Genomic DNA, 13,212 nt, shown 5'->3' with positions numbered 1-13,212 from the left:
GCCCGAGTCTGTGTGTCTGCTTGAGTGTGTTTGTGTGTGTGTGTGTGTGTGTGAGCACAACGCTGGCAGTTGGGAAATTAACCCACGACTTTAGTGACTACTGCAAGCTAGCCGCACTCCTAAGCCACTACACTACCACCGCCCTACACACACACACACACACACACACACACACAACGTACACACACGCACACACACACACATTACTGCATGCTAGCCAAGATCCTAAGCCACTACACTACCATCGCCTGATGTCAAGATGTCAGACATCAGACCACTAGGGGTTATACAAACCACATCAGAACAGGTCTCTACAGAAGTAAGGAAAAAGGTAGAGTCAGCAGGTTAGGGAGGAGTACAAAAACACATACTCACATCCACCTGACTGAGGCATGAACAACGCAAGACATCAGGCCACTAGGGGATATACAAACGTCAGACTAGTAGGTCTGTTAGCAGGTCATATGGGAGGAGCACAATAATATGTACACATACACCTGAAGCATGAACAATGCAAGATGTCAGACCGCTAGGGGTTAAAGCTGCAGTTGATCATATTGACTGACACCAACACTATGCTCCGACAGAACAACATAAATCAGCCGGTTTTAGAAAAAAATCCGCACTTCTACCTCCACCTAGTATAGAGCCTGTTATTTGTTTTGCAAAAATCCACAGCTCCCTGTTCTTCTGGTCCAATCAGAGCAGGGCTATGTGAGATCTGACAGTCAATCACAGTCTGGTGCGCACTGACGAGCACAAACTCGATGAGAGGGTGCTCGGTGGTAGTGGGGGAGGGGCATGAGAGTTGTAAACATTCAAAATTTTGCCTAAGTCCCCTCAATCTGTCAGACTTGCCAACTGCAGCTTTAAGAGACAGAGGATACAAACATCAGACTGGGTCTCTTCAGAGGTAAGAAAAAAGGTTGGCGTCTGTCAGCAGGTCACATGGGAGGAGTAAAGGACGAACACGTGCACACATTATGCATGAGCAACGCAAGAGAACAATGCAAACTCTTTACGCTTCAGCGTCTTATATAAGGGCGGCCGACCTGGAGACAGAACCTCCATGCAGTTGGTGAGAGGAGTTTCCAGTCGATCCATTATCTTACATAAACATTTCAAAACACTACAAGGGCCATGCAAAGACCAGCAGAGGAAAACAATTAGCCTGCCTATGCATGGAAAAATACAACATGTTGACTGTTTCAAGGCAAAAACACATGTTTTCAGAAATTCAACAACTGTCAGGATATTTGGTCCGATTCTTTTCCATGCCTTCGGCCTGGAAACAGTTTGATGGCTAGGATTCCTCACATGACTAAGAGTCAGTTTTATGCAGTGCTTTGAACTCTTTAAAGAATACATTGTCTGGCTCTCTGTGGAGGTTGTTATGAAAATGGGCCTATTCTAGAGGCAGAGCCATTGAAGGGCGTCTCTTTGAATTCCCACTGTCCTCCCACCCATTCACTCAACAACCCAAACAGATGAGAGAAAAGTGAGTTTGTAAAGAAATCACGTTTAAGTCGACTACTCAACAGCCCAAGAGTCTAAACAGATGAGATAAAAGTGACAACTCTGCACATTAGCTTATGTCCCATTTCCCCAAGCCCTTGCCAGGAGAGATTAAGCTATGCCTTCAGTGTTTCCCACAGAATTGAATTCCATTTGTGGTGGTTGGTTTGCAGAATTAACTTGAATGCAACAGTTTTTAACAAATTAGCACAGCGTGGTTATGAGGCTAACCAGATTTAAGCACAATTTAGTACAACCTGGAAAATCAATGTGTGGTGGTCGATGTTGATATTGTGGTGGGCCGCCACAAATAAGTCAATGTATGGGAAACACTGGCCTTACAGACCACAGCAAATAAATAGCCTACTACAGCAAACACAAACAGCATCCATCCGCCATCATCAAGCAGCAATGGACAGTGGGTCCACCAGCCCAGCCCTGTCCAGTCCAGTCCAGCCCTGTCCAGCTCCCTTCCATTCATTACGGAGGACACAGAGCAGTCATTGTGGACACACAGGCCAACTATAGTGTGAGCCATGAATGGTCACCAATCTTCTGTGGCCAGAATGAAGGCAGTGGCAGTGAAGTCTTTGGCTAGGTTGTGTGTGTGTGTGTGTGTGTGTGTGTGTGTGTGCGTGCGCGACATGTCAGGAGGCAGCCTGGTACAAATCCTCTAGTCGATATCACAGGTGCATCCGCCACGGCTGTCCATGAATAAAACATCAGTCTGCCAGGCATCTGTTCAGCTTTCATTTGGCCGACATCAATACCAGCACTCACTCGCTCACACACGCATTGACATACACACACACACTAGCATACACATACTTTGGAGTGTTCATATGCATCCATTGTCATCCTCACTCACATAAATATAACATATTTTCAAGGCACTTTGCATCTCCCTCTCCCTTCTCCGCTCTCCACACACACACACACACACACACACACACACACACACACACACGTCACATTAGAGTCACAATGCACAGTGACAGGCTGCATCTGCAGTAAGCAGCTCACTTTAATTAGCGAACTGAACGACCATTTTAATCAATCGACCTTTCCATTCATTAACAGGCCTGGTGCTGGGGGAGGGGGGGTCAGAGCCCTGGTCCAGATGCAACAGGCAGTCGCAGACCTCACTGAACAGCACAACAGCCATCGATAATGACTGCCAGTGACCGCATTACAGCCCATACTGGCCTGTCCCAGCCACTAACAGCGGAGTCGGAACATATTGTTCCGTTTTATTTGTTTCTAAATGGAAGTAGCCACACACAAGAGGCTGTAATAAATGCTGTAAAACAGTAAAAGAGATCTTAATCACTTTGACAGAACAACATCTAGGTTACCTAAGGTTGAGTGTAGTCATGTTTTACTTTCAATTTGACTTAATCTAGCATCGTCACAAAATAGCCATCTTGGTTCTGCCATTTCCTCATATGATTCAGTGGCTTGGCAATCTCCTGAGAACAGTCTCTTAAGTGGCATCCAAGCACAGTGTAGCACAGTGCATGAAGAACACACTAGGAGAGCCAACATGGCGTCCAGCTTATTAGGGTACACAGTGAGGCTTTTCCTTGCTTTTTTCCAGTAAGGGTGACCAATGTAGCTATTCTGTCCGTTTAACAAATCGCTGGACAGGAAAATATTGTAATTTTCCTTTTTTTTTAAATGATCTATTTGGAGGATGGAGAGGGCTGCATCGGTGCGTGCGTGCGTGCGTGTGTGCGTGTGCGTGTGTGTGTGTGTGTGTGTGTGTGTTAGAGCGAGGAGGATGGAGAGGGCTGCATCGGTGTGTGCGTGTGTGTGTGCGTGCGTGCGTGCGTGCGTGCGTGCGTATGTGTTAGAGTGAGGAGGATGGAGCGGGCTGCATCGGTGTGTGTGTGTGTGTGTGTGTGTGTGTGTGTGTGTGTGTGCGCGTGTGTGTGTGCGTGTGTGTATATGTGTTAGAGTGAGGAGGATGGAGAGGGCTGCATCGGCGTATGTGGTCCAACTCATAAAAGGGGACATTCCTCTGTTGCTTTTTTCTCCCAGAGTGCAGAGAGAAAAACAGCAAGAAACAGAGCAAGAGTGTACGAATCTGTGTGTGTGTGTGTGTGTGTGTGTGTGTGTGTGTGTGTGTGTGTGTGTGTGTGTGTGTGTGTGTGTGTGTGTGTGTGAATGAGTGAGTGAGTGAGTGAGTGAGTGAGTGAGTGAGTGAAAGGAAGAGTGAGAGATGGAGTGAGAGAAACTGAACAGGAGAGAGAGAAAAAGAGAGAGAGATAGGGAGAGAGAGAGAAAAGAGATAGAGGGAGAGAAAGAGAGAGAGAAAAGAGGACAAGAGTCTGCAAAACTATTTGGAGTGAGGAGGACTGAGGATGTGTAAGTCGTTGTGTAACAGTGCAACAGGATCCATGTTTCAGGTGCAGCCCTACAACAGAGCACTGGGAGCTCACATAGCACACAGCACAGCACCCACACACGCACTGGGCTATAGGACTGGGCTATAGGTAAAGTGAAGTAGAATACACTCTTTTGATCCTGTGAGGGAAATTTGATCTCTGCATTTATCCCAATCCGTGAATTAATGAAACACACTCAGCACACAGTGAACACACAGTGAGGTGAAGCACACACTAATCCCGGCGCAGTGAGCTGCCTGCTACAGCGGCGCTCGGGGAGCAGTGAGGGGTTAGGTGCCTTGCTCAAGGGCACTTCAGCCGTTCCTACTGGTCGGGGATCGAACCGGCAACCCTCCGGTTACAAGCCCCAAGCCTTAACCAGTAGGCCACGCCTGCCCCAGGTTAACACAGAGGACACGGGCTGGGCTATAGGTCAACACAGAGGACACGGACTGGGCTATAGAATTGGGCTAAAGGTCAACAGAGAGAGGACAAAGCCATCTTTTCACAATGATTTGTGGTCTGGCTGTGACTGCTTGCTGGTGATGGTGATGATGGTTATTATACACACTCTTTATGTGTCCAAACCAACGTGGCTGACCGCAGGGGAGGTGATATCATCCTGAAATGGTACACCTTTTTCACCGCCTGTCGTGCACAAGAAACTCTTAAGTCCGCCATTGGGGACTTCACTTCCCAACACGTGAGATTGTTGTTTTTGAAAAGGAGAAGGAGAAAAGGCCCCACTTCGCACATATCAATCTTTTTATTGCACAGACGCATTTCCTCCTTTCCTGGTTTCTCACTTTGGCCCAGCACTCTGAAAGACAAAACGACTGCGAGAAGCCTGCTCCTACCCTTGAATTGCTTTTTTTGACCATTTCTTGCTTAATGCATGTCAGTCCAAATGACTGGAGCAGGCACAAGCCCAACTTGACACCTTCCTTCTCTTGTTACCCTCTTTGTCTCTAGACAATATAAATATTTACACACCTGGTATTTTAAGTAAGGCTTAGATAAAATACCAAAAGGCGCTTCAGCTCCTACCAGCCCATCCAAGTGTCAAGATAACTGACTTGCAACAGCAAGAGTTTTCAGAAAATTCTTGAATTGAATGCACACAAACGCTATGCACACAGCAGGCATATCCCACAACAATGTTGTTAAGCTTGCTACAATTACAACAGCATCAAAGAGTTGAGCTCTTAACAAGTCTGTTAATTAGGGCAGATGAAAACACCCAAACCCCAAAGGAGGTGGAAAATGCCTTTGAATACAGGACATCCCTGTCCTCACATCTTAAAGGCTTTGTCCTGTGAATTTAACCTAGTTAACACCAAAGACTTTTTTTTTTTTTTAAATAGCCTACTTGTTTGGTTCCACGTCTAAAGCAGAAAATATGCCTATTTTTGTGTCCACAGACAACACGGTCTTGTGTTCCTTAGCAAGGTTGGATTCACTTAAGACGCCATCTTATGAATTACACCACTGGAATGCTTTTAGTCTTGGTTTGTGATCAGAGCACAATAGAGGCGTCACTAGGGAGAGTTTGATGCTTAGTTGGCCTATATTGTATACTCAGGGAGATTGCCTTGTGTGTGCATTATCTTACACAAGGAGTATAAGAAGGTGGGATAATGCTCTCTATGTGCAAGTAAGAGGTCAGGACATCCTGTATTCTAAGAAGCAAGCACAGAGCTTTGAGAGAAGTCATCTGATGCCACTAAATGTAACTGTTTAGTAGGAATCATTTGACCCCTCTTAACAAAACAGAATCATAGGCTAAATCCACTACTAGGGTGGGCTATGTGACAAACACAAATAGTGTGACAAACAGTAAATAGTGCTTATATGAAAATGGAGTCTGTGTCTGTCTGCAAGCCTTCCCTTACAGCCAAGTTGTATACATGGAGTTTGCACTGTCATGAATTTTACACAACATCCATCCATGCACTGCATGTGTGTACACACATACAAACATCTCCAAGCCCCATCATGCACGTGTCATTTACCTGAGGGCAGGTGTAAATCAAATGGTAAAGCATTATCTCTCCAAGGCACTCAAGGCAGGCCTTATTCAACTCAAAGGTGAAACAGTCTTGACGGGCACTATAACCTTTTAAAATAACTCTCCCGTTATGCCTACTTATTATTGGCCTGAGAATTTTAATTTCCAATGAGGGTTACAAAATGTATCATGGCTACAATGTGTGTCAGGTTGTAGCAGACTGTTTCAATGCTTGAAGCTGTTAGGACGGAAGAGGATAGAACTGATACCTGGTGAAGAATTCTGCAATGCCGTGTTTCTTGCTTGAGCCCGGCTGTTCACTGTTCATCTCCACGTCCACTGCCTGCCCATCCGGCCACTGGTCAGGAGCACTTTGCCTGCGGCTAACTTCAAACCTGTTCCTATAGGTCCCGTCCGGATCCATGCCTTCATCAGCACCGATATATCCCTCTCCATCGTCGGGACTAAGAGGCGTCGCGTCGCAGCTGAGGGAAACCGCATAGCTCGGGGTAGTCCGGAGCGATTGTGGCCTACTTGGACCATATGCCTCGCTAGAATCCTCTCTAAGACTCGATTCCGTTTGGGTATTTTCGCTGCTGGTGCGTTCGGGAGACGGCGTTATGGAGAGCTTAGAGGAAAGTTCAACGAGGTCGTCCTCAGGCTCGAAAGCCCAGCAAGCCGGGTCTGTCAGCTGGTCAGCCGGAGAAGCCTCCTCGCTAGCATGGCCAGACTCTCGACTGGAGCAGCCATACGACCCGGGCGAGCTACGGCTGTTTTCAAGTTGATGGGTCAATACGCCGCTATCGGAAAGGCCACCTGCGGTTCCAGGGGTGAGATTAGATATTTTACTGTGAGGAGAGCTATTGTTTACAATCATCAATCCACCATTTGACACCTTTGTTTCTCCGTCAGGGGCATCAAGTTCATTGTTTTGACCTCCTGAAGAGTGCGTTTCCTGGCTGTGATCAACACATGTCACATCCATTGGAAAACCGATCGAATTGCCCAAATCAACGTCGCCGTTGGACAGTTTCATGTCTGCAATTGCAGACATGCACGTGCAGTTCTGCTGATGCTTACCAGCACATGACAATGCCGGAGAGACAGCAGTAGACTTTGGCCTCGCTTCTGGATTTAAATGACCCTTGTCCAGTTTATCCGCGTTGGAATCCTCGGTCTCCCTTGCACGTTCCTCCTCGGGCCTGACAGTATCTGAAGCCCGAGTTGAGAGTAACATTCCGTTCCCTTCCTGCGGTGTGTCTCTGCTCACAGCTGCGGTCTGGTGGGAAGGGATCCCCCCGCTACCCCCTCCCTCATCCTCCGGACCCACCACCACCGTCGTTTCAACAGATGATTCAGGAAATCCGTTTAGTATGCCATCCCTGTGCTGTTCTAAAATGACACAGCTGTCGTTTATCGGCCCCGGGAGAGCCTCGGGGATCAAGTCGAGCATAATGCTGCTCTCCACCGGTGAAGTAACCTGCAAGGACGACAGAGCAGCGTCTGAGTTTACATTCTTACTATGACTGGAAACATAAACATAACCAGTCCCTGGCAGCGCTACCTTATCGGCTGGGTATGACTTTTTGCTTCCGTCATTCAACAGGCGAGATTTGACTTCTGCTATGTTACAATCCATAGACGCTGGCCTAAGATGTTTTTTGTTTCCCTCTTCATTTTCGTTTAGATCAACAGACAACGCGAGCACCAACTCTCCATTTTCCGCCCTTTCCATTTCATTCATGGTCCGCGTTTAGACTGGCACTTAAAATCCTGCTGCGGAGCCTCTCTCGGCGGCTGGGCAAGATCTCATGTTACAGAGACTCAACTACGCCGCGACAATGTTTTGTTATTTAAGTATTCCATTTCACTGCGAGATTAAATAAAGCCCTACTGTTACTGTCATTGTTTGTTATGGATAATTAACCGAGCGATTTTAGCCAGCTTCACTCCTTCCATAAATAGAGGCCATTTTGAATCTGAGTGTGACGTCATGTCTTTCCCAAGTCACTCGCCGCAAAACTGGGATTTCTTGGAGTTGAAGCGACATCTACTGCTCGGAAGAAGTCACTAGCCTACAATACCACGTTACATGGGCCAACTTAATTATAAGTACACATGCAATAATAACAGAGTTTTACACAATTATTGTTGAGGGGTAGCCTAGGCTACTGCAACACACTGTAGAACTGGCCTATACCCTGCTTAATACACCTATAAACTATTACAATAATGGAGGGGCCTGATCAATTGACAGATAGTCGCCAGGGGGAGCTAGAAAGCAACCTACATCCGCCTTCACAACACAGAGCCGTATCAGAGCCTACCTTATTTGCTAATTGATTGCAACCAAACTACCTTGATAAACCTAAGAAAATTATACTCATTTTGAATTTGAATATAACAGGACCATGGCGTCCGAGCCATTAATGTCATGCAATATATTAGACGTGTTTGCTTATTACATGTGGATGGCACCTATAGGTCAGCCTGGCCAGGTAGGAACAAGGGAAATCAGGCTGATGTGTAGTTTAAGCCATGAAAGAGATGGTAAGAAGCCCAGGAGGTGTCATTGCAAGATATTTTTGTGTATCGAGAAAATGTGTAGCCTACTCATTTTACTAAATTGTGCATATGTTTTACTGAATAGTGCACTCATTTGACTAAATTGTGCTCTCAATTTAGTAAATCGTGTGCATGATTTAAAATGTGCAGACAATTTAGTAACGTTTTACTAAATCGTGAGCACAATTTAGTAGAATGAGTGCACAATTTAGTAAAATGTGTACATGATGTATTAAAATGTGTACATAATTTAGTAAAAATGAGTGCACGTTTTCTGAATATATAAGTATTATACCAAAACATATTTTGCAATGACCCCTCTAGAGTTCCGTAAAAACGAGGTGGATACTCAGTTGAACAGTATGGCTTAAATGCGGCGTGATTTCGGTCACTCTGGAAAGATATGGGCGCAATGGGTTCGCTTGTGTATGATGTATGTTTGACTGACCGAAATTGGGTATGGCCTAATGCACATGGAAAAAAAATGGAAATTACATCTTGGCCACTCAGATAGACTAAAGCGACTAGTTGTTCAACTTAAACAATTTTCAGATAGGGAAGGGAAAAGTAATTTGGTTGATAAACTGTGTAAGGTTTCTTTGGGTTTTTTAAGCGCTTGTTTTTTTTACCAGAGCAAAATATGTTTTATATCATAGGCTACATTTAAAATAGTAATATTATAGTCAGAAAATAGTGGAATATTATTTAGTCTATGCTGTATTCCTGCTCATTTGTAATCGTTAGACTTGTGTCCTATTGGAGACACTCAGTCTTACATGGTCTGAAGCAAGGCGAGGCCCCAGAGGACGGTTGGGGGAATTCAAATGTTCAGTAGATAGAAACCAATCACATGCGTCTGCTGTCCTAAAAGCCATGAAGCGTTCCTGGGACTTTTCTCTCTCCAAACCAAGGACACATGGACACAGAGAAAACACCGGGGTTGCCAAAAAGTAGGAGAAAAATAGACGTCAAGCCAAATTATTCAAGATGACTTTACCTGGCCCACGTGTGATCAGTCAGGGGATGTGATGAGAGAGTGATTATGGATGTTTGAAGCGTAGGCTATAATTAGGCTATTTTACGAACCAGCTGGGCTCACAAAAAAAGAGGAAGCATATCGACGTGTGGGTAATACACGATGTTGGATGAATAGCCTACTGTTTTGAAGAGAATGAGATATGGATAACTTTACAAATGAAACGCAAGTTCTGTCGAACGGCACAGACGAGGGGAGCGAGCGCCAAGACAGTGTCCGAGCGTTGATCATCGGTTTCCTCCTGTTCCTCCTCATAGTCTCGACTCTGCTTGGAAACATGCTTGTTTGCGCGGCGGTTGTAAAATTCAGGCACCTCCGCTCCAAAGTGACCAACTTTTTTGTAATTTCTCTGGCGGTATCGGATCTGTTTGTGGCGGTTCTGGTGATGCCATGGGAAGCTATCTCGGCGGTAGCAGGTTCGTGGCTCTTTGGCAATTTCTGTGGCGTTTGGATCGCTTTTGACATCATGTGTTCCACTGCATCAATCCTAAATTTGTGCATCATAAGTCTGGATAGATACTGGGCTATCGCAAGCCCGTTTAGGTATGAACGTAAGATGACACACAGAATGGCATTCATGATGATTGGGTTGGCATGGACCCTGTCCATCCTCATATCTTTCATACCTGTCCAACTCAACTGGCACATGGCAGAGGGGGACGCAGAGGACGCACACAGCATCAACCAGACCATAAACTGCAAAGCTAACCTGAACAAAACCTACGCCATCTCTTCGTCTCTAATAAGCTTTTACATTCCTGTGATCATAATGATTGCCACTTATACAAGGATTTTCCGTATTGCGCAAACACAAATAAGACGAATATCCTCTTTGGAGAGGGCTGCCGAGCAAGCGCAAAATAACTTACATACCGACTGCTCCACTGAAAGCTCATTGAAAACAACTTTTAAGAAAGAGACCAAAGTTTTAAAAACTCTTTCAGTCATAATGGGCGTGTTTGTGTGTTGCTGGCTTCCTTTCTTTGTTCTAAACTGCATGGTGCCATTCTGTCAGTGCGTCAGCGACACAACGTTCACTATATTCGTTTGGTTCGGTTGGGCGAATTCGTCCTTAAATCCTGTCATATACGCCTTCAATGCGGATTTTAGGAAAGCATTTTCCTCTATCTTAGGTTGTAACAAAATTTGTCCAAGTAACACCGTGGAAGCAGTCAACTTCAGTAACGAACTGGTGTCCTATCATCATGACACGACTCTCCAAAAAGACGCACAACCATTAGTCATTCCACTTCCACACGAAGTGGTCAGTTCTAGGGAGGACACTGGCTTGCCCTTTGACAAGGTGTCGGTGACTTCTAATGTGTCTCGAAACCACAAACATATGCTGTTGCCAGCTATTGGACACTATGAGTGTGATGGAGAGATCTCTTTGGACACAATCACACCATTCACCTCCACCGCGCTCGAATGTGATGGATTACCAGGCCAAAATGATAAGTAATAATAAGGGGATTATCAGGGAAGTAGCCCCGTTTATATACCTTTTGAATCATTTGTGATATGGTGTGTAAATAGTAATGCTGTATATGTTTCAATATTGGGTGTTTTCATGATTTTTTATACTATTTACTATCTAGCGTTGGTGACTAGGCTAAGCCATACGCATTGTCTTCGAAGTTAATTTAATTTATAGTGTTTGCATTTTTTTTGTCGTTGGACTGTTAAGGCAGACTTCCATTGCATTGTTGAATCTCCTTGACTAAGTGGAGAAATACTGTCTAGCTGCTCTTAATAAAATGAAACACACCCCCATTCACATGTCTGGTAAGTGATCATGAACATTATGAGTTGAGATGTTTCACAAAAGAGATATATAGACCTAGATCAGTGTTTCTCAAACATTTTCAGATCAAGGACCACTTAACCAGTAAAAAATAACCTCACGGACCACTTAATTAAAAAAAAAACAACAGTAGACCCACTTCAACAGTATATTACACAATAGACCTCACTGAACAACCTTGCTTATTGTTGGATCATAGGATTCATATGATTTAAACTGGTGTAGCTTACATAGGCAGTGTTGCAGAACTGTTTGAATTTACATACACATTTGTTAAATATTGCAAACAACTCATCTATATTATATTTTACCATGTCTGCTTGCGGACCACTTGGGATAGCTTGCGGACCACCAGTGGTCCCCGGACCACACTTTGAGAAACACTGACCTAGATAGATAGATAGATAGATAACTTTATTCAACTAATCAATTATGATTAAACACTGGTACATCTATATATCGCTCTCTCTTTCTTCTTCACACAGAGTGTGGCACATCTGGACATTTGAATAATAGGTATTTTTCTAATAAAGATAATTGCAATGGCATAATTGCAAGTACATAATTTATTTTTCAGAAATAACCTATGGTCTTCCATAAGTGCCCCTCTTAATCATAAAGGCTTCCCAATCCTTTTCAATTAAGTCACTTTAATTACATTCCTGACTAGGTCCTGAACTTAGATGACTTTAGATAAAGTTCCATTGAAGTTCCATCACTCTTCATGTTATTTACTCCCTATTAGAATCACAGTGTGATGTCATCTGCAGGTGTGTCCTCAGTGCTTTTGTGCTCAGAAACCCTCTGACAAGGTTTGTCAGTAGGTGTCATTTTTTTTTGTCAGACAAAGAAAGGCTGTGTGCTGTTTCTGGAAAAAAAAAATACAAAAAGCCATACTGGATCACAAAGCCTGTAAAAGACAAAAAAAAAAAAAAAAACACTATCTTGCAGTGTGACACATGGCGCCCTGTTTTGATGTCAGGAGAAATCCTCCTGATTTTTATCCCCATTGTAAAGTACAAAGGCTGAACAACAGACAGTGCGGTGGCATATGCAGGCGTGGAGCTGGGCGCAGGAGACCTTTCGACCCAGCTGAGAGCTTCCAGAGAGGGCTGACAGGTGCCACAGCTCCCAGGTGTGTGGACACTGGTGGGCGTTGGGAGAGCCGGTGATGGAGACAGAGGCTATGTTTTATGTAGCAGGCAATTTTCTTCTTTTGTAATTAATATTTTATTTTTTGAAAAGTACAAAAGATGCAGCGTAAAACACATTAGGCAATTCTCCTTAAGAGAAATAAGACAGTCAAATCATATCAAGACACAGGAAGCCTTAATTGCTCAGATAGTAGTGGAAATGTTCCTAGTTAAAGCCATATGTATTTGTTTACAAATTATTGTGGCTGATAATTATTTCAATGCTAGTGATGCTGCATTGCCAAAATGCATACAGTTCCAGTACACAAAATATATATACAATAATTAGTCCAATTTTAAGCCTGTGATTTTTTTTTTTACATTTGAAGTGTGACAAATTAGTGTTGAATTGACAAAGTCTGTGTGCAGCATTTCAGCATTTCTCCTGTGCCGTGCCGTGCTAGGCTGGGCTTTGCTGTGCCGTGCCGTGCCGTGTGTTCCGTGCCGGGCAGCATAGTTCAGGTAGTGTCACCTCTGCTGAGCCACTGGCATGTGGAAACCTTTCAGAGAAATTCTTTTGTTCCCTCATATTGGCCACTCAAGAGAGATGCAACAAAGCGTGTAGACGGATGTCTACTGGCACATCTGCTGGGGAGAGCAGGATTTGTTATCACAGCCTTGAAGTGTATCAGTGCAATCTCACTCGCCTTTCACTTCGGACTGAGCCTTTGTGGCTGAGCTGCCCCTCATGTGCTGGACTGGAA

At 44.5% G+C, this 13,212-nt stretch overlaps 2 protein-coding genes across 4 annotated transcripts in view; one reads left to right on the top strand and one right to left on the bottom strand.

Moving 5' to 3' along the window:
* The window catches only part of tbc1d12a (TBC1 domain family, member 12a), a 30,135-nt gene extending 22,233 nt beyond the window's left edge, over positions 1-7,902 (bottom strand). The window contains exons 1-2 of one of the 3 annotated variants that reach the window (XM_042065122.1): positions 7,475-7,902; positions 6,180-7,390 (exon numbers count right to left, since the gene is read on the bottom strand). In XM_042065122.1, the coding sequence (XP_041921056.1) occupies positions 6,180-7,390; positions 7,475-7,654 (1,391 nt within the window). In that variant the 5' untranslated portion in view covers positions 7,655-7,902. Of the gene's footprint in view, positions 1-6,179 lie in introns of all 3 variants that reach the window. The other 2 variants (XM_042065120.1, XM_042065121.1) reach the window with 2 other exon arrangements.
* A 1,393-nt stretch (positions 7,903-9,295) lies between these two features.
* On the top strand, positions 9,296-11,067 carry LOC121685282 (D(1C) dopamine receptor). The gene has a single exon (XM_042065722.1). The coding sequence runs from the start codon at positions 9,654-9,656 to the stop codon at positions 10,971-10,973; it is 1,320 nt and encodes a 439-aa protein (XP_041921656.1). The 5' UTR covers positions 9,296-9,653; the 3' UTR covers positions 10,974-11,067.
* Positions 11,068-13,212: the final 2,145 nt, after the last annotated feature.

The sequence above is a fragment of the Alosa sapidissima genome, chromosome 16 (assembly GCF_018492685.1).
Source record: "Alosa sapidissima isolate fAloSap1 chromosome 16, fAloSap1.pri, whole genome shotgun sequence".
NCBI classification, from domain to species: Eukaryota; Metazoa; Chordata; class Actinopteri; order Clupeiformes; family Clupeidae; genus Alosa; species Alosa sapidissima.
Note: the sequence above shows the minus strand (reverse complement) of the source record. Positions and strands in the feature narration are given on the sequence as shown.

Bases quoted from the DNA above. Each gene is read 5' to 3' on its own strand.
- LOC121685282 (XM_042065722.1), top strand. From the start codon at position 9,654: ATGGATAACTTTACAAATGAAACGCAAGTTCTGTCGAACGGCACAGAC.